A 22971-nucleotide genomic window follows, 5' to 3' on the forward strand; every position below is an offset into this window, starting at 1 on the left:
CTCTCTCGTCTCTCCGACAGCGAGCGACACACAAACCCGCCTCCACTCACTCACTCACTCACTCACTTCATTTGCTCCTTATGAATATTGTTGGTGTTACAGGGCTTGAATTTCGGTGTAGGATTGCGTGTATTGCGCATAATTGAACTCATTCCCGCAGATTTTGTGAAAAGTGCGCGCACATAAAGCCGCCTCTCAGGACTAAAATAAGTTATTTTTCGCTGCTTGATGCACTTAAACACTCAAATACACACAAAATAATGTCAAAATGACGGTCTTGGTGAGTATTCACATAAACACAGTCAGTTATGATAAAATGAACGTAAACAGTTGAGAAAGAAAACGCATGTGTAACAGTGTAATGGATCCGTGCGTCAGCTCTTAAAGTGACAGCAGTCACTGCTGTCAAATTATGAGATACTATTAAAAATATCTATATGGCAGTTTTTCCCCATGGTATAGATGTCAAAATTGTGGCCAGTGAAAATGCTGAGTGGCTCATAACTTTGGAGAACCACAAGCCCTGATTAGGACGTTTGCATTGTAAGAATGCACAGGGAGTTCAGATATAAAAACAAGACTAATTAGGTAACGTTAACGCATTGAAATCAGATCAGTTGGCTTCACTTACTTTTACCCCCAACTTTTTCACATCCAGCTGGTGCCTTTTATGCATGCCAGACAAGTTATTTACTCGAGACTCTATAAATCATTTCTTTATTGACCTCGCCGTGTCAGTGAACTGAACAGAGCCTCTGTTTCGTCTTCACTGGGATCATGGAGTCCAGCCAAACCTGTTAATTAAAGGGCATGTCCACATATTTTTGGCCAAGTATTGCATTAAAGATATCTTATTTATCTCATCCTCAGTATCTCCTCTGTAATTTCTCTTTATTAATTTCCTCTCAGTTGTTTGTGTTTGTGATCCTCTCTTATTTTTGTCTTTTCTCTGTTCTGTGTTTTCAGCCTCTCTGGAGAGTTCGCCGTAACTCGAGCGTTCCTGAAGATCCTGCGTTCCCGGTCCATCTTCCACAACGTCCACTCTCGGCCCCTGCTGTCTTCCTTACTCTCTATCCAGCGGATCTATACCTCCCTCTGATCAAAACTGACCTTCAGTGGCTCTTTACAGCAAATACAACCTCGAAGAATCGTCTGGACTATGTTCTGGATGTTCACTTTTGGACAATGTGAAAGACTTGCTGCTGAATTGTGTTGTTTGTTGTATGTAATTCTGAAGTGTAGCACTTTAACTTCTATTCCTGCCAGCGCTCAGCACACAGCCTGTTAGCAAACCTATCTATCTATCTATCTATCTATCTATCTATCTATCTATCTATCTATCTATCTATCTATCTATCTATCTATCTATCTATCTGTCTGTCTGTCTGTCTGTCTGTCTGTCTATCTGTCTATCTATCTATCTATCTATCTATCTATCTATCTATCTATCGTCTATCTATCTATCTGTCCATCCGCCTATCTATCCGTCTGTCTGTCTGTCTGTCATCCATCTATCCATCATCTGTCCATCTATCTGTCTATTCATCTGTCTGTCTGTCTGTCTGTCTATCTATCTATCTATCTATCTATCTATCTATCTATCTATCTATCAATCTATCTTTCCGTCGATCTATCCATCCACCCATCCATCCGTCCATCTATCTATCTATCTATCTATCTATCTATCTACTATCCATCTATCCGTCTATCCATCTATCTATCTATCTATCTATCTATCTATCTATCTATCTGTCTGTCTATCCATCCGTCCAGCCGTCCATCCATCCATCCATCCATCTGTTTTTCTATCTATCTATCTATCTGTCTATCCGTCTGTCTGTCCAACTGTCCATCCATCCATCTATCTATCTATCTATCTATCTATCTATCTATCTTTCTATCTATCTCTTCACATGTAAACCCACAATAGTGACATGAGGACTCCACCCTTTGCACGTCTGAATACTTCTTGTCTCTTCCTCTCTCTCTCTCTCTCTCTCTCTCTCTCTTGTGTCTGCCGTCTCTTAGTATAATGTAAGACGTCTGGTCGACTTGCTTGGTTAGTTGTCTCTTTGTCTCTGTATGTCCCTGAGCTTGAATTCCCTCGTCATCCATCCAAAGCAAGAGCCCGTTATTACGTATCCCGCCGACTGATGTGCACTGTGACTGTGACCAGGTCTCTTAAAAAGACAAGCCCACCCTTCAACAGGGATCTGCGTTTCACCCCAAATCCTTCTTTCATCGCCGGACCAAATGCATTATACCATCATCTCTTGATCTGGAGCCAATCTTGGGGTTTGACTCATGGTGGAATTCAATTAGAAGGAAGGATGAAGCAACTGAGCTCCAAGCTGTGAAACTGCAAGGACTGAGAAATGGAGAAAGAAGGAGAAAAATAGATGATATGCCTCTGTGAAGTCTCATCCTGCCATTGGGAAAGACAAGGAAAGGAAGAAAATGTACTTTTCGGCATTATTAAAACGTGTATAAGCGAGACTGAGCGTTACTTTGGAGAAAAAAACTTCCCATTCACTGTATCTTCTTGAATAGAGATCCTCACAAAGGCATCACTGTTAATACGACATGGCCATTCACTGTTACCTTTTTAACCTGGAAGCACATGCAAGTTCTGAATCAAACGAACTGTGTCTTTGTACCCTTTGATCATTGTCACCTTTGTATCAAACAAGAGCTTCGGGCGTCAACAAGGCTTCTCACCACTACGAGACTTGCCTCAATTGTAGCATGACTCCGCAATATCACACACCTTCCTCAAAGGCCTCGACACGGTCGCAAACACCGATCCATGACAGCGCAGACCCGACATTGATTAACCAGAGATGTTTTGAGGGCTACAGTAATAGGTTACATGCTGTCAGGCCATGCCTGTGATGGAAGGTCTGCCTTACAAGACGCTTTCAAGATCCAAAAATTGAGTGGTATATCGATTAGACCTCGTCGATTAGATCTCATATTGGCTCTTGTCTGGCTCACAGGATGGAGTCAATACTGGGAATCTGGGGAAAAGCATGTTCCAATTAAAAACTAGCTACCATTTCATGCCTTTGTGGGGCCTTTTCCTTCAGAGGGCTTTGAGGACCGAGGGAACTTGTGAAGGGCTGAGAGGGTGAAAACCGAAATGATCATTGGTTTTATAGCTGCTAAACTAGTATAGATATCATTAGAGAATGTGTGGTTCAAAATGATGAGCCACAGTAGGAAAAAATTAAACGAGCAACTCTAAATCAGCTCTGAAAGACACCGAAGGAGAGTTTGAGGTCTTTTCGTGTGGATTAGATTATGAGATGGTGAGATGTTCACCCACGAGGGGGTTGTTTTTGATTTGAACTTTATGAGACCATCTCATGGTACATTAACCGCAGAGTTCAAGTCAATTCAACATGTTCAGCAAAAACTCAATAGCATCATACTGTCGGTTCAGACTCTTAGTTCGCCTTAGGGCGTTTTTGTTATTTACTAAGAAAAGTGCATAGGGATTATAATTTTTTTTTTAAAGATTACATTTTATAGCATATACTAGTGCTGTACAATACACTAAAACTCTTTGATAATCACATAAAAAAGATACTTAGTTCTTATACTTTAAAATATATATATATATATATATATATAAGAAATTTTGATATGTTAGGATAAAAAAATGATTCAGTCGTTCTCATTAGAGTCTTCAACTGACACACAAAAAAGGCAAACACTAGGGATCCTTTTTGATATTTAAGACGCTAGACCTTGGAAAAACAAATTAATCATGACTAATGCACAAATGTCCAAGGATAATTAATGAATAAACATCCCCTTCCTGCTCTTTTATTTGAGAGATTTGCCTTTAGATCCACATAGACTCCAAAACTTCTTTGAGGAAGAGAATAAGACTGATGTTAGATGCGCTTCCCTCTAGTTTTATCTGAAATAATATAAACACACGCTGAACAGCTGAATTTAGTGGATTATTGTGCACTGAAGTTGTTGACGTAAGCTTTTATCAGCTCTGAACGAGATTGCACACAAATCAAGTGAACGTTAGCCTCAAACTGCACAAACTACTCATGGATACGCTAACATAAGTATATGATTATTTTCTTGCAGGATTGCTATATTGATGCATTCACTATGTTCACTTACACCAACACACCCATGTCAATGCATAAAGCTGTTTGCATTAATCTGAATAATATCATTTACACCAGTAAATTATTTTTGACACTATGCGAGCATGTTTTCTATTGTTCTTGTTCATTTGTTATGTTTTTAATTCGGCAGGCATGCAGACTAAACTACCAGAGCCCTTTCTTTCCATATAGTGTGCCTACTCATTATGAACATGTTAATATTCAAATAAACATATTAATATAACAAGGCTATTCTTTGTGTCTTATTGAACTCAAGAGCTATGTGAACAAGATGCTTAACCAATAGCTCTTTATTAGGTGATCATGTGTGTCTTTATTTAAGTGCGACAGTCGGTTCCAGAAGTTAAAAACTTCATTCATTTTCTCCATAAACAGACTTTATCAAAGAATTTGCTGATTTTCTATCAGAGTTAGTACTGGCTGCAGATAAAGTCCTAATTGTTGGTGATTTTAATATACATGTAGATAACAAAAAAAGATGCATTGGGATTGGCATTTAAAGACATTCTTAACTCTATTGGAGTTAGACAACGTGTCAGGACTCATACTCTAGATCTAATATTATCACATGGAATCAATGTTGATGCCGTTGAAATTCTGCAGCAGAGCGATGACATCTCAGATCATTATCTAGTCTCGTGTAAACTTCATTTAGCCAAGGCTGCAGAGTCGACTCCGTGTTACAAATATGTTAGACCTATCACTTCTGCCACTAAAGATTGCTTTATCAATAATCTTCCTGATCAGTTTCATCATCTCAGCATCCCAGATAGCTTAGAAGAACTCGATATTGCGACAGAAACTTTTAACTCTCTCTTTTCCAGCACTTTAGACACAGTTGCTCCGTTGCGCTTGAAGATTAAAGAAAATGGTCCAACGCCGTGGAACAACGAGCACACCCGAGCCCTTAAGAGAGCAGCCAGAAACATGGAGCGCAACTGGAAGAAAACAAAACTAAGAGTTTTTTCCACATTTCATGGAGAGAGGGCACGATTGCATACAGAGAGGCTTTAAAAGCTGCTAGATCTGCTTATTTTTCAACCCTATTAGAAGAAAATAAACAAAACCCTAGGTATTTATTTGAAACAGTGGCTAAACTAACGAAAAATAAATCTTCAACCCCAGAAGTTTCCAAGCAACACAGCAGTAATGACTTTATGAACTTCTTTACTTATAAGATTGATAATATCAGGGAGAAAATTATAACCATGCAACCATCTACTACAGTATCGCATTAGGGAGTGCATTGTAGTCTCCTTGAGGAAAAATTTGATTCACTCATTCACTATAGAAGAGGAAGAATTTTCTAAACTTGTTAAATCATCTAAATCGACAACATGTATGTTAGACCCGATACCGACTAAGCTACTGAAAGAGATGCTTCCAGAGGTCATAGATCCTCTTCTTAATATCATTAATTCGTCTTTGTCTCTAGGATACGTACCAAAAACTTTTAAGCTGGCTGTGATTAAACCGCTTGTTAAAAAAACGCAACTTGATCCTACAGAATTAGTCAATTACAGGCCGATCTCGAATCTACCTTTTCTGTCAAAGATACTAGAAAAGGCAGTATTCTCACAACTGTTCCTTTTTAGAAAGAAAAGATATCTGTGAGGATTTTCAGTCAGGATTTAGACCATACCATAGTACTGAGACTGCTCTCGTTAGAGTCACAAATGATTTGCTCTTATCATCCGATCATGGTTGTATCTCTCTATTAGTGTTACTCGATCTTAGTGCTTCATTTGATACTATTGACCACAACATTCTTTTAAATAGACTTGAAAATGATGTTGCCATTAGTGGAATAGCACTAGCATGGTTTAAATCATACTTATCTGACCGTTATCAGTTTGTAGCAGTAAATGAAGAGATGTCTTATCGATCACAAGTTCAGTATGGCGTACCACAAGGCTCAGTACTAGGACCGTTGCTGTTCACTCTGTACATGCTACCATTAGGAGATATCATTAGGAAGCATGGCATTAGTTTTCACTGTTATGCTGAAAAAACAGAGATTCTAATTATTGGACAAAAAACTCCCACACGTAATAACCTAGAATACTGTCTAACACTCGATGGCTGCTCTGTTAAGTCTTCGTCGTCGGTTAGGAACCTGGGTGTGCTCTTTGATACCAATCTTTCATTTGAAAGTCACGTGTCTAGTATCTGTAAAACCAAATTTTTCCATCTTAGAAATATATCTAAATTACGTCATATGTAATTCATATTGACAAATGCGTAACAATTAGTTCATGCGTTCATGACATCAAGGCTAGATTATTGTAATGCTCTACTGGGTGGTTGCCCTGCACGCTTAATAAACAAACTACAGCTGGTCCAAAACGCAGCAGCTCGAGGTCTTACCAGAACCAGGAAGTATGACCATATTACCCCGGTTCTGTCAACACTGCACTGGCTGCCTATTAAACATTGAATACATTTAAAAATATTGCTGATTACTTACAAAGCACTAAATGGTTTAGCTCCGCAGTGCTTGAGCGAGCTCTTAACGCATTAAGTCCTTCACGTCTATTGCGATCTCAAAATTTGGCCATTTGAAAATACCTAGAATATCAAAATCGACTGCTGGCGGTAGATCCTTCTATTTAGCACTAAAACTCTGGAACAGTCTTCCTACCATTGTCCGGGAAGCAGACACACTCTGTCAGTTCAAAGCTAGACTAAAAACACATCTCTTTGACCTAGCATACACGTAACACATTATATCCCATAAATCCTGATGTACTCATTACGTCATAAGAAGAAAGGCGTCTACGCTAATATTAGTCTCTCTGTTTATAATATTAGTTTATCCCGAGGTTTACCGCAGTCCGCCGGATCCAGGCTGTATCCAGATTTTGCAATAAACTTAAAGGAGAACTCCGGTCAATTTTAACATTGAGCTCATTTTTTTGTACATTTGGAGTGCTGTCAATACAGAGAACAACGACAAAAATCGGTGTTGCCTACACCGAGTTATTCTATTTTTAAAATTTGCACCCTATTGACTTCAATGGGGCAAGTAGTAAGCCTGCTTTTTAGCCTCTTAACATCCTTTAAGTGTCATTACAAGTGCACAGAAAATGTGAGTGATTCCTTCCGAGTGAACACGGGTGGATCTGACTGAACTCGACAATCGATTACTATGGCCTTCCACCGAAAACAGGATGTAAACAAAGGTATGAGCGCTGGCTGAATTAACTTCATTTTTATTAATATCTCTAACATCTACTGCAGTCAGATCCACTCGTGTTCACTCGGAAGGAATCACTCACATTTTCTGTGCACTTGTAATGACACTTAAAGGATGTTAAGAGGCTAAAAAGCAGGCTTACTACTTGCCCCATTGAAGTCAATAGGGTGCAAATTTTAAAAATAGAATAACTCGGTGTAGGCAACACCGATTTTTGTCGTTGTTCTCTGTATTGACAGCACTCCAAATGTACAAAAAAATTAGCTCAATGTTAAAATTGACCGGAGTTCTCCTTTAAAGTATATTGTTCAAATATATACATACAGACCCTTTCCAAAAAATTTGAATATCATGGAAAAGTTTATTTCCATAATTCCATTCAAAACATTAAACTTCCATAAATTATAGATTCAGGGCCCACAACTTAAACGATTTCAAGTATTTAGTTGTTTATTTGTACATAATTTGGCCTTCCAGCTCATAAAACCCACGAAAACAGGATTTCAAAAAATTTGAATATTACATGAAATCACACAGTAATTACACAGTGATACCATGGTCATTGAACCAGGATTTGGTTCTTTTGGCAGTGTGGGCAGGTGCAAATCCTGCTGGAAAATGAAGGAAGCATGAAGTGCTCTGAAGATGTCCTGGTAGACGGCTGCGCTGACTCTGGGTTTAATAAAGCACAGTGGACCAAAGTCCTCTTTTCTGATGAGAGCAAATTTTGCATCTCATTTGGAAACCAAGGTCCCAGAGTCTGGAGGAAGAATGGAGAGGCACACAATCCAAGATGCTTGAAGTCCAGTGTGAAGTTTCCACAGTCTGTGTTGGTCATCGGCTGGTGTTGGTCCACTGTGCTGTCTACTCAACGCAGCCGTCTACCAGGACATGTCCAGAGCACTTCATGCTTCCTTCAGCAGACAAGCTTTATGGAGATGCTGACTTCATTATCCAGCAGGATCTCCACCTGCCCACACTGCCAAACGAACCAAAACCTGATTCAGTGACCATGGTATCACTGTGTAATTACTGTGTGATTTCATGTAATATTAAAAAATTTTGAAATCCTGTTTCCGTGGGTTTTATGAGCTGGAAGCCCAAATTATGTACAAATAAACAACTAAATACTTGAAATCGTTTAAGTTGTGGGCCCTGAATCTATAATCTATGGAAGTTTAACGTTGTGAATGGAATTATGGAAATAAATAAACTTTTCCATGATATTCAAATTTTTTGGAAATGGGCCTGTATTTCCCCATCGGTTTTAATTCGAATATGTCATTCCCAATGCTTCATGGGATTGTAGTTCTTTCCCTCACTAAAGCGTACACAGTCTTGTCCCTTTGTCTTTTTGTCCTTTTTTTGCTTCAAAGTTATTAATGTTATGATTCTCCTCAGAGCTTGACTTGGTTCATGAGCATTATCGAAGACTTTTGTTAAATCCCTATGGGAGAAATTAATGGTAAAAAGTGAGCGGGCACTGTTGCACTCTATTGGTTAATTAATTACAGTAAATGATGAGGAAAGTGGATGACGAAACCTCTTTAAGAGTGTTTTTGAAAGAAAAGTGCTGTTGTGTTTTGTGGCTGTTTTCACCGGATGTGAATCTAGATTGATATTGACTGGGCTGTGTCTTACACACACATACACAAGGCAGCGGTGAGAACGCCACCACACACACACACACACTTTGTTCTGGTGCTGACGGCGAGGAAAGAGTGAGAGATGAACAGACGTAGAGATATGACAGCACATCACTCCTCCTCAATCCCTCTCTCTGTCTCCAGCGACTCTACCTAAGACATTCTCATTTTACATCTCTCTCTCTCTCTCTCTCTCTCTCTCTCTCTCTTTCTCTCTCTCTCTCTCTGTCTCCAGCGACTCTACCTGAGACATTCTCAGCTTTTTACATCTCTCTCTCTCTCGCTCTCTCTCTCTCCGTCTCGTGCTCTTTTCCCTCATATTCTTGACTGCATTTGCACTTGCTCTGTCCTCTCATCTATTTCTGAGCTGTTTCCATATCTGTCTATGTAAAATCCTTCTCTCTGCTCCCCAATGCTACGCGTCTTCCCTCAATCGTACCATCTCTGTCACGACTCTTAAAATTCAGCAGTCTCTGTATATCTATAAATGCACACTCAAATATAATGTGTCAGCCTTCGCTCTCCACCACAGGTCCACAGCATATATAGGCGATATATATATATATATATGTATGAGAGTATGAGCCTTCTGGGACGTTTCATGCCAGCATCGCCTGCAAGTGTGGTGGAATAATCATGAACACCTGCCATTATTGATGGCCCGTTATTTTCTCACATTGCACATAACTCATTTGTTTTTTAAATCTGGCCTTTAAAACGCACTATTTGCACTGCTTTTATGCTAGTGATGAAATCAGACTGTTTGTATCATATTTAGTTTAACAAGGTCACAGGTCTGATGAGATTGCAGTTTTAGAGGGTTGTATTATAATTTTAAGTATTTATTTATGACTGTTTTGGGATTCTCAGATCATTTCATTTTAAATAAATAATATTTTAGATAGAAACACCAGGAAAAAAAATGGCTCGTACATTTAATTCATGTTATGAAATTATATTAATAAGATTATGTTGTCTGAATGACTGGAGTAAATGACATTTCAATATCTAAAAATCAGTTTGAAACCATCTTGAAGTCTCATTCATTCATTCAAGTCAATGTGAGATTTGTTAATATCTAATAAATATTTGAACATGAACTAATCAAATCTATCCCTATAAAATGTAACTCGCTAGATTAAAGCTTCTAAATGTATTAATGTAAATGCATCCATACACCTCGATCATTTACAGGAGCTGGTACTAACAAAAATAGGTTGTGAGAAAGTTTTGCTAATGTTGCCATTAAGTTCTGAAAACATTATTTCTGAATGTTCAAAACATCCATTTAGGAAAAAAAAAAAAAAAAAATCTTGGTTATGCGAACGTTAAATGAACATTCCATTTTGCAAACATGTGAACTTTACTTTCTAATGTTCTCTGAACATTCCGAAACAAGTCGTTACATTTAAAACTTTGAATGAACATTCTATTAATGTTCCTGGAAGAACATTTGTTCGTAACTTCCAAAAAATTTCGTTACATTTAAAAAAAGTTCCATGATTGATGTATAAATAATGTTTTGTACTTATGATTTAAGAACATCATTAAACACCAGATAACCAGAGTTTTTTTAATGCACGTCTGAATATTTCTTCTCTGAAATGAAGGTGAGTGTGAGTGAGCGTGTGTGTGTGTGAGCGTGTGTGTGTGTGTGTGTGTGAGTGTGTGAGTGTGTGAGTGTGAGTGTGTGAGTGTGTGTGTGTGTGTGTGTGTGTGTGTGTGTGTGTGTGTGTGTGTGTGTGTGTGTGTGTGTGTGTGTGTGTGTGTGTGCTTCTGTCACTCCCAGTCGAGGGCATGTCTGGTGTTCCTCACACACAGCGGGCCGTCGAACACTTAAGGCTACAGTGAATCTGCACATTAAAGCTTTGGTCACTAATGAAGTCCTGTTCGTGTTCCTGCCCCATTCACTCGCTCTGCGTTCTCATTATTTCCTCTCTTTCACACTTCATCACCTCTTCACTCCCTCGACCAACAGCTACTGCGATTCATTCATGCTGACACAATGTGTCTTTATCCTTCACACACCAAAACAAACATTTTCTTGCACAGTTGCATCACAAAAAGCCACCGGCTCTCGACACAAAGGGCATGAAAGCAGCAAGAACATTATTTTCATGGGAAACTGAGGAAGTTGTCCTTCAATGTTTGAAATTTGCTTTGCTAGCAGTTTCTAAATACAAGTTATGTTCCAGTTACGTCTTTAGTTCTGCTTTTTTGCATTTCTGCTGAAACCATGGGAACCAAGCTCAGAAAATTACTTCTTGCTACTTAAAGTGAGCTAATGCAACAATTATTGATCATTTTATCACAATTTGAGTCCATTATGTTCAATCCAGTTACGATTAAAGTTTACTTAATCCGTTTGTGTTGAGGCATGAATCATTTTTGTTGCATGGCATCTGCAGTTCCCAGCATTCTTTGGTTGTGACTTGATGGGGGCATCAAATTATGAAATTAAATCTTATTATTGTATGTGTTTTTGCAAGATGAGAAAGGGAGGAGGACTTAATAGTGTTTAATGTCTGGTTGTGTTGGGTTTTAGAACAGCTTTTGTTAATCACCATTGTGGTGAAGAGTTGATCTTTTGCTTGGGTAAGTTAAATCAGTGAGAATTACTATGAAAATGCTTGTGCAAAGTATAATAGAATGTATAGCAGAACTTATGGTGATGATGTTACACAAAAATGAAGGAATAAATCACATCAGAAGCACTTGTATTCCACTATACACAAAAATGTATTCATGAACAAATTATGCTTTCTAACAAGTAATTATTAAATTACACCAAGAGGAAAAATTTGCAGAAAATTTGCAACAAAAATAAATGTCTTAAATGATTCATGTGGACTCAATCCATTAAACCATATAAATTCAGAGCACTGTTTTCAATGTATTTACCAACAAATATTTTGAACATTTTGTGATACAAATATGAGTGCATACGGGTATAGTGTGTGTGTTTGTGCATGCACATAGAAATTAAAAACAGAAACACTTTATTTCGTTAGTACACTTTAGGCATTCTACTAACTAAGTAACTTTGTCAACTAACTCTCATTAGAGTATTAGTAGTCTGCTTACTATCTGAAGACTCTGATGCACACGTCAACTTACACTACTAACCCTAACCAAACAGTGTAATACTCAAATAAGAGTTAACATGTAGTTACAAATTAATGAGAGTTCGCATGTAGTTGCTCATAGCTTGCAGAATGTCTAAAGTGAACTATCAAAATAAAGTGCAAACTTCCAATTATTCGATTTGCCGTTTCAACATCAGCACTCATGAGCAATTAATTCAAGTTTCTAAATATCAAGTGAAAGTTTAGGCTGGAGACTAGTGATGGGAAGTTCGGATCATTTTACTGACTCTCTTGTTCGATCTCGTTCATCAAAATGAACCTTTTTTCGATTTCGTTCATTTAAGGGGCTTTAAATGTTATACTTTTAACAGGCAAATTCCCCGAACACATCCACCTACTCAATCTTGATCATATTCTGAATAATGCAGTCAAAAATTATTTACAGGGAACATAAATCATTACTTTACCTTCCGAGTCTTTCGTTCATTTGTCACGTGACAGACGCAATGAACGGATCGTGGCATAGCAGTCGGTAGACTCGGTACATGCTGTAAGTGGTGCTTCTGTGGTCAACGTGAGTTCGAATCAGACTTTGGGATTTTATTTTTCCCAGAAAAGGAAAGTATTTTACATAATGGACAATAGGTGATGAATGAATGTATTCATGTTTCTAACTAAGCGCCGTCTCAACATCCATCATGCTCCTAATCATCATCATGTTTCACAACTTTCCCTGTTAACGATCTTCTTGTGCAATCATGAGTGATTTTCTGCTGGAGGTTCCTCTATGAGGACACGTACGTACGTGTGTGTGTGTGTGTGTGTGTGTGTGTGTGTGTGTGAACAGGTGTTCTGGAGGAAGAATCTGATGTGTGTCATCACTGGCACACCCTGCCTGTTTCTCTTTTTCTTTGCTTTATCTCGAGACAAGTCTGTGCAGTTGTGACCTTTCTGGCCTGGCTCCAATCATAACCACAGGAAATTGCGCATTTTCCCACACTTGTATCCAATAGGTTGCTGAAATCAAGGTGCCGTCACTGTTTGGAAGTTCAGTGACTAAAGCAAAAGCATTTCTTTTTTCTTTTCCCATATCAGGTCAATGGAAAACCAACATGCAAATACAGTCAGATTATCATGTCTCTAAAGCCCTATTCAGACTGGATTAGTTTAACATGTTAAAGGTGGGGTAAAGTAATTATTACCAGAGCTTCTCAGTGGTTTTAGTCCTGTCTGAATGTGCATCGTCAGTAAAGATTACGGTGACTTTTGTGGGGACGCCACTGGCAAAACCAGCAATGCAGGTTTGAGAGGTGGCGCCCCGCCAAATCTCACGAGAATCACAACTTGCTTTACATCACCAACATATGAGGCAGCCTCTCTGGAAGACACTAGCACGCATCTCAGACGTGAATCATGGCAGAGTCGACAAAGAAAACGAAGAAAGCACGGTCGGAAGAGTGCAGAGACGGCTCTGCGTGAGTGGTCTTTACGACAGTAGCGTTAAATACAAGTACTCCACAGCGACTCTAGGGGGCGCTGTTTGAAGAAAAAAAACAGAAACTGCATAGTGTGCCTTTAATTCTTCCAAACTTTTGACCGGTAATATATACAGCTTTGCATGAGAAAAACACCAGAATTCCATGCAGTCTCAACTTAAAGTCCCCCTGTGGTGAAAACCAAGCTTTTAATGTTGTTTATATGTTATATGTTAATATGTGGTGTTTTTAATGTGCTTTAAGACAAAGCATGTGTAAATTCATAAGTCGACACCATTGCTGAGCATTTCCTCCTTAAAACTGCAGTGAACCAAAGACAGTCTCAAAAACACGCTTTGAAATCGCTGGTGTTTCTGACGTCACAAACTACCTTGTAACCAATCAGATCAACGTGTGATCGTCAACCAGTGGATCTCTGAGCTGAGTGAGTGAGTGGAGGCGGGGCTCATTTGCATATTCATAGAACCGCAAATACTAAATGAGACAGTTGATGAGATGAGATGTGAGATATACTTTATTGTATATCAGGTCCCACACCACTTATTACAGTTACATTCAAGCTATTTTAAGACAAGGAAGAAAAAACATTTACTGTAAATATGTCATTTTGGTGAGTTTTAAAGGATACAATTATTGACTACAGGGGGACTTTAAGCGTATAAGCACATGAATAAATTGGCAATTTGCCATATAAGCTTTTAAACAACCCAATCAATGTTGTTTTACAACTTTCTCTCTGCTAACGTGATGTTGCAGCAGAAAACTGCCCGTTCTGTTGTTCTAGTCCCAGCTGGCGCAGAACAACACTGTGCCAGGCCTGATACCCATGAGGGAACAAACCGCTTCCAGCTGCCCGCCGGACTCTCAAGATCATCCTCCAGCTCTCAATCCACACACACACCTCACTGAAACGGGCATGGCATCCGGCCCACACATGTACTAGCCGTCACAACACGACAGGAGCGCTAACAATGTGACACATCCAAACGCACCATCATCAATCTCAAGGCTCCCAATCCAGACGCAGAGAAGAATGGCTTCCTTTCCTAAAGGGTCTTCCTGGACCTCGATGCATCCGTGAGGAATCGAGAGCAAACGAGTTTAAAATTGATGTGAGATGCTTGTTGGTTTTGTTTGGGGAAACAGGTAAGCTTATGCGCAGAACCGTTCGTGAAAATACATCCCCAAATGCAGGGGTAAAAAATATATGATCAATAATTATAACAATATGTTTTTTACATTGCTTTAACTAATTGTTCAACTTTTTTTTAAGTTTACACAAGATTCAACTCATTTTTAAGTAATTTCAATGTAATTTAAGTTGATCATCAAAGTTGACTGCACTTAAAAATTTAAGGCAGCCACTTTTTTTTTACAGTAGGGGAATGCAAATAATAAGGAAATTTTCATAAAACAAACAATAACTAACTCTATATTATGAACCAGACAGTTGGTTTAAAACGTTTTTTACTCAATAATTCATCATGTGCAAGTGTGTGCAAAGACATTCCTCCTTTCTACACGTAGATCAGGTTTATGAAACAAGTCTTTAGTTTTCTGGTCTTTCATAATGTTCTTTATTAAATGTTTTTGATCTGAAACATTTTAGTTGGATGTTCGTCTAACGTTATTTAAATGTTACAACTTGTTTCGGAATGTTCAGAGAACACTTGAAAGGAACGTTTCCATAACGTTTGAAGAATGATGAAATGGAATGTTCCCTCAACGTTCGCATGACCAAGAAAAAAATATTTCTAAAGCTGATGTTTCAGAGAACATTCAGTTCAATGACGTTTTCATAACTTAATTTGAACGGTACAACGTTTTTAGAAGATATTTTTGTTGGCTGGGAATATGAGGCACAAATGAAGACTGACATGAGCACTTATGCTCTTGTTTGCTTTGTTAATACAAGTTCCCGATCTTATCATGAGTGATTCATCTGTGCATGTTATTCCAAAGGGGAAAAAAAGTTTGTCTTTGTCTTTTTAATCAAAATTTAATAACTTGCTTATCCTCTGAAATGACAATTCCTTTTCCTCTTAGGTCACTTTGGATAATGTTATCCGGTAGTAATGATGCAAACCCATCGCTCTAGCTGCACTATTGTCTTAATTATTGTTTCTTTGAAAATGTGTGAATTGTTCATTTCAAATGTTCAAAAGTGAGTAAGTTTGTAAGCAAGGATGCGTTGATCAAAATTAACAGTAAAGACATTAATAATTTTACAAAAGATTCTATTTCAAATGTTGTTCTTTTGAACTTTCTAATCATCAAAGGGAAAAAAAGCATCACAACTTTTTTTCAACATTGATAATAATCAGAAATGTTTCAGCAAATCCAGGGCCGTGCAGAGACCTCTGGAGGGGCAGGTGCTCAAAGTATAAAAGGGGGGCACATGGAACAAGGCTTTAAATGGGGCTGTGTTTTTCCTGGCTTAAAATGAGGCGGAGGTGGTAAAATCCTAATAATGTATTTTAATAATAAGATAATAAAATGTGTATTTTTTTTGTAGATCATCATATAGCCTAATGTGTTTCCCACATCATTTTTGTGGGTGGAGCTTGGTACCTCTAGGGGGGTCCGGGGGCATGCCCCCCCGTAAGAAAATTTTGTACATTTTAAAGATAAATTCATTAATCTGGTGCACTTTGAGTCACCCGAATCTGCCCGAATCCACTGTTAAAAATAAATAATCCACCCGCAAACCGCCCATATTCTTTGATTTAGATATCTGCATCTGATCATCACATTACAATTATTCAAATTCTTAGTGTTAAGCATGACAGTATGGTAACATATCACACTTAAGTAGGCTGATTTAAAATGAACATTTATATACAATAAAAGTTCTTCTTTCGGCAAAATTACATTTCCTTAATAGCCTAAACAGAGGCTTTTCTCCCTTCAAACTTAAATTGTCAATGTTTCATTACATCAGTGTTTGAAATCTCTAATTTTTTGTATCTTTTATAAAGGGCATCTTTCCCCTAATTTTATTAAATGTATGCTCCAACTTTCATTTCAAATTCTTAAATTTGATCAATATATTATATTATATTATATTATATATATATTATATTATATTATAGTTACCAATCACATTAAATAATTTACATTGAAAAATTATAACTGTATTAAATTATATTATTTTAAATATTTTTGAATATAAAAAAATAAGGAATGTTGAAAAGATGATACTTTATGAAACTAAACCGCCAGTAGGAGGCGGCAGGCGACCGTTTTAATGAGCGAGTCATTGAGTCATTCATTAAACGATTCGTTCAATCGGCTGATTTATTCAGAATGAGGCAGTTTGTGAATGGGTAATTGAATCTTTGACTGCGGTGATATTTGTTTGGAACTATTTTCGCTGCTGAAACAGAACAAAAACAGTCATTGCGTCTAAAATGTAAGTGACTTAATTTTAACTATTTGTTTATTGACCTGTTATGAAATCAGTCTCGGTTTTAATCTTGATGGCATTCAGGAAAACAGTTACTTCTACAGCCTACACACTGCAATATAAACAACATCTCTGCATGCTCTCTTCACGTCGTCCTTGTAAAATAATAATAATAAGTAAACAAACATCAAAATCACTTCGCTGAAAATGAAACGCCACTTACCAGCAGCCGCAGATTTTAAGATATCTTCTGGTAGTGCGCGTAGCCGCGCGAAATTAAAGAATGTGCGTACAGCGTGAGGAATCGTTCCGGATGAGTTCGTCGGGTGAAAGGTCATCATGTGGATCATTTCATTTACGGCTAAATTATTATTTATTATTTTTACTAATAGTTAGGTTGGGCAGGCATCCACAAAAGGGCCTTTAATTACAAAAAAGGAGAGGAAATTTTGCCTTGACAAAAGGGCACTTTGGGCACCAAGGGGCAAAGGGGCAGGTGCTCGAGCACCCAACGCCCCCCCCCCCTCTGCACGTGCCTGAGCAAATCAGCCTATTAGAATGTTTCTGAACAATGCTGAAAATTCATGATCTTTCAGAAATCATTATGCTGATTACCTAATTACTTATTCAAATGAATCGGGTCTTGGATTAAGCCATATGACTGAGTCATTGAATCATTCACTGAAATGATTCCTTAAAAACGCTGATTCATTCATATGATGCTTCGCGCGAATTATGGGTGAAACTTCCGTTAAGCTGTAAACAATCAGGGAAACGCTCGCTCTATGAACGCAATACGTTAAAAAAGTGTCACAGTGAGGTGACATTAACCTACCTTCAACCATCGAACATTAAAAGGAAATTTAAAAGTGTAACAGCATCAACAAGGTATTTCAACAGACCAAAAAACAAACAAAAGCGCAAGTCTTTCCACAGCAATAACGGACGGGTTAAATATCACTTAATATACTGTATATCTGCTATTATGTAACTTATGTTGCCTTAATCAAAAATGTTCATTAACTTCAGCATTTACCTGTGAAATTACCTTTATAAATTGCATTTACCTGTGAAAACAAACCTGGAAAGAGACGTGAGGATTTGAGGAGAATAACGAGAGATTCGTCGTGCATTTCAGTGAATTATTAATGGAATATCGTAAATTAAATTAGGGAGAACAGACCACAGATGCGCAGTATATGTTGTCCTTTTTTCATACTATTACAGCAGATTGCAACGGGAAAAAATAAAATAATCACGAGGAAAAGAAAGCAGCGACTGAAAAGAGCTCTTGCCATAGATATTGTTATAACGTCACGTTAAAATACCAAGTATAACGTTATTCTTCTCATGATGTCTGAAAATAAATGATGAAGGGAAATCGACAGCTCATCCAGTCAAACTGACGGATCTGCTTTATTTGTAGGGCAACCTTATGATTTGAAATGATTGGTTCCAGCCTTTTTGAATGGAAGTTCCCCAAACCGGAAGTGCCTCCCATAATTCAAAACGCAGTAAACTCGTCAGGAATAAGGAGGATATGTAGGGAAGTGTGTGATTTCAGATGCAGCCAGAGTGAATGAATCGTTGAATCATTTACTCAATCGACTCATTCAAAAACATTAATTTATGTGTGTTTCTCTGTGACTCAGTTAATAGTTTTGGATTAATTCTGAACTATTTTCACTGGTGGAGAAAAAAAAAACAGACAAAAGTGTTTAGAAATCTGGAACAACAGCTCAACACATCTTTTGTTTGGAGGAGGGAATGCAAAAACAACCAGAAAAAATCCTTTCCATGCAACTTAATACAGGAATAGCTCCAAATTAAATCAAATTGCATGTCATAATATCATTAAATATTGGTTAGATTTTTAGTGCCACTTTTAGTGAACGTTGTGAAAGTCTAAGTCTGACTGAAAAGAAATATCAAACCTCTCCTCAACAAGTCACATGGTTTTAGGTATCATTCATGTCTGTTGCACAAACGGTGCAAGACAAACCTCTTAGTCTTATCTCATCTGGACAATAACTTTATCCTAGAGCTGCTGTAAAGCCAAAACAATCTCTCTAACTTTAATTTCCCATTATCACTGTAAAGCTGCTTTAAAACAATCTATATTGTTAAAAGCGCTGTATAAATGACTTGACTTGACTTTAAAGGGTTAGGCCTAGTTCACCAAAAAAATTTAATTCTGTCAAAATTCTGTAATTACTCTCCCTCATGATGTTCCAACCCCGTAAGACTTCCGTTCATCTTCGGCACACAAATTAAGATATTTTTGATTAAATCTGAGAGCTGTCTCACTCCTCCATAGGCTTCTATGTTATTGAAACATTCCAAGAAATTTCCCTGGAGCTCAACATCGATAAAACCAAGGAGCTGTGCTGTCAGAGTAGGGAAACCAAGAATACACAGCAAATGCTTCAACCCCTCGGCATCAATGGTCAGCCAGTTGAACAAGTCAATGTTTTTAAAAACCTTGGACACGCAGACACTGTGTATAAGAAAACCCAGCAGCGCTTACACATGCTGAGGAAACTTAGAGATTTTAGGGTGAGCAAGGACATTTTAATTAGGGTCTACAGGTCACTCAATGAATCCATACTCACTGTCAATATCTCAGCCTGGTATAGTGCCCTCACCGTCAAGCACAAATCCAAACTTGCACGAATAATAAATCAAGCCAGTAAGATAATAGGCTCCCCTCAGAACTTCACACCCGGTCAGTATTGAGGAAAGCCACTACAATCACACAGGATCCCACCCACCGCCTTAACCAATCCTTTCAGTTATTGCCATCAGGTCCACGCTACAGAGTCCCACTTGCAAGGAAAAACATATACAAAAAATCTTTTATTCCCATTACTACACTGAACAATCATATATAGAACACATCACATTTTTGCATTTTGCATATGTCTGTACAGCTAATGTGGCTAAATTGTTTTGAGTGTATTCATGTTTTCTTTTTGTATGTGTTTTTATGTTATCTGAGCCTGCCTTGTCAAAGACAAATTTCTGTCACTTGTGACAGACAATAAAGTTTTTCTTATCTTATCTTAAAAAGAAACTTGCCGGCCCAGAAAGTTAGTAAAGACAATGTTTTTATGTATGTGTTTACGTCAGAACACAGGCTCACTATTGGCCAGCATCACATGACCAGCGTCGGCCAATAGTAAGCCTCCGTTCTGACGTACAACCCAGAAGCGCTGCGCTGTTACACTACGTGAACTCTCTCAGAGAAACACAGATTAATAGTTGAATAAAGTCGTAATTTTTGTGTTTTTTGCGCAGAAAAAGTATTCTCGTCGCTTGATAAACTTAAGGTTGAGCCTCTGTAGTCACTTGGACTATTTTAACGATGTCTTTACTAACTTTTCTGGGATGGCAGATCTCGATTACAGAGAAGCCTATGGAGGAGTGAGACAGCTCTCAGATTTAATCAAAAATATCTTAATTTGTGTTCCGAAGATGAACGAAAGTCTTACGGGGTTGGAACAACATGAGGATGAGTAATCTTTGGGTGAACTATCCCTTTAACTCCAAACGTCTCCACGCACGTCCTCGAGCCTCTTTATAGGTCATCCGGATGACGCTGTCTCCTTCTCCCTTTGTACTTTCTCTCTCTGTTTCTCATCTACACACACGAGCCGCTTATCTCCTCGCTGGCTGCTGATGTGTTCAGAAGGGATCTGTCCCTCCCCTCCTAATGGGAGTGAAGGCACGCTTTGTCGACTGTTATATCGCCCTGCCTTGTCATAATTACTGTGGTCTCTGCCTCTGTAAGTGCCTGAGATTGTAGCAGTTTGTCGGGCTCACAATGATTAATTGCGCACAAAACTGATTGCTCTAGTTCCCTTCTGGGCCGGCAGGTCAGACGTGATGGGTGCATCTTATTTAATGCTCGGAGGGAGGCGCGTCTTTCCTTTTGATTTGTGGAAACTTTGGTGGTTTTAATCGACTGAGGTTATCCAGGTATGAAAAGGTGATTGATCTCCAAAGTGCTCTTGTGAAAAGTTTAAGAGCCAGTGTTGTTTGAGTTTTATTACAGCTTTTGTTGATAAAACTGGGAGTTGTGAAAAATATGATAGACCGGTGGTTTGCCAGTTGTATCATATTTTTACTCTTTTAATTCATTTTAACTGTATCATATATCTGTTATAACTGTTTTAATTTTTCTTGCTTTTATTTTGTGATTATTTTAATTATTTCTGTGTAAAGCACACTTTGAATTGCCATAGTGTATTAAATGTGCTAATATAAATAAACTTGCCTTGCCTATTTTGAAATAGCTTTTTGTTAATTTGAGTAAATTTTTAAGTAATTTCGTTATGTGCTTTTGTCATTTTATTAGATTTTTTTATATTTAGGTTTAATTTTAGTTTTTATTTCCAGTTAATAATTTTAGTGTTTCAACTTAAACTTATTTTAGTTTAATGCTAAAGAAACATTTCTAATTTTCAATTTTATTTATGGTTTTCAACTAAATTATTATTATTAATTTTTTTTAGCTTTTTTTCAATTAACAGAAATGTTTTTATTATTATTATTATTATTATTATTATTAGTTAACAACAATAACACTGCTAAGAGCAAACTGAATTTGAGATTAAATACAGGAAGTTTAAAGTCCCCCTGTAGTCAATAATTTTATCCCTTAAATCTCATCTTTGATCATCAAAACGACATATTTAAGTGTTTTTTCCGTGATTTAAATTTTTTTTTTTGTCATGCCTTAAAATATCTTGAATGTAACTCGACACCCTTGAGTCATTTAGTATATGCGGTTCTATGAATATGCAAATGAGCCCCGCCTCCACTCACTCACTCAGCTCAGAGATCCACTGGTTGACGATCACACGTTGATCTGATTGGTTACAAGGTAGTTTGTGACGTCAGAAACACCAGCGATTTCAAAGCGTGTTTTTGAGACTGTCTTTGGTTCACTGCAGTTTTAAGGAGGAAATACTCAGCAATGGTGTCGCCTTATGAACTTACACATGCTTTGTCTTAAAGCAGATTAAAAACACCACATAAACAACCTTGATTTTCACCACAGGGGGACTTTAAAATATTTTAAACAAAGGAACATTATAATGTAAAATGCTGAACATTCTGCACTATTTCTAGGTCATCATCAAGCAAATTTATGGCATTTATAATGTGAACTCTTTGTAGATGTTCTTGCTTCCGTTGAAGATCAAAAAGCTCTCGGGATCTTTCTCAAATCATGCTGTATTTCATCAACTTAAGGAGCTCATGCTGTCATTAAAGCAAAGTGAGGGGAAAAACAAATGCTAAGACATTCTGAAATTCATTTTCAGGTCAACTTTTCACTGAAATTGTTATTCCGACACTATTCCATCATATTCCTTCCACAATTTTTGGGCCTACCGATTCACAAGGCCTCTGTCCATTTTCAGGAGCTTGCAAAGTCCGTCCAACTCTCAGTCACACTGGGGAACGGCTCTAATTTCTATTTGATGGTCCTCAAACACTTTTATATTCTTCCCTCCTCCAAGGCTGGAACAAACGATGTTTCACATTTTATTTCCATCAGCCCTCTGGCTTTTGGGTTCATAACAAAGGGAGTTGAATGTCAGATTCGACAGTCCTCAAACTGTGCAAAAACAATCCCGACCTGAAGCTATATGCTTTTCTTTCCAGCTCATTCAAAAAATAAGTTGAGCTCCATATATCATGGACGCGACCGTGTGCTGACCCGAGTCTTCACCGTCAGGAGCTGTCATCTTCATGAAGAATTTCTTCGGTGTTCCTGAGCAAACCTGTCCACAGACAGCATCTATATTTTTCAGAGGAGAGAAAAAACCTGTTGTTTTTCTCACTCATCCTCCAGTCTGCGTTTACATGCTGTCTATTCCTCCAGCGCCAACCGGTAAATAGTGCCCAGTGTGTGTGTTTATCACATCTATGAGTGTGTGTTTGAGCGCACTGTACCATGCCCTCCCAGACCGCAGTGTTTACAT

At 37.9% G+C, this 22971-nt stretch overlaps 1 protein-coding gene across 2 annotated transcripts in view; it reads left to right on the plus strand.

Moving 5' to 3' along the window:
- The window catches only part of samd12 (sterile alpha motif domain containing 12), a 101449-nt gene extending 97820 nt beyond the window's left edge, over positions 1-3629 (plus strand). For both annotated transcript variants that reach the window (XM_084423372.1, XM_084423371.1), the window contains exon 5: positions 967-3629. In XM_084423372.1, the coding sequence (XP_084279498.1) occupies positions 967-989 (23 nt within the window). In that variant the 3' untranslated portion in view covers positions 990-3629. The remainder of the gene's footprint in view (positions 1-966) is intronic.
- Positions 3630-22971: the final 19342 nt, after the last annotated feature.

The sequence above is a fragment of the Rutilus rutilus genome (genome assembly GCF_951802725.1).
Source record: "Rutilus rutilus genome assembly, chromosome: 11".
Classification (NCBI taxonomy): domain Eukaryota; kingdom Metazoa; phylum Chordata; class Actinopteri; order Cypriniformes; family Leuciscidae; genus Rutilus; species Rutilus rutilus.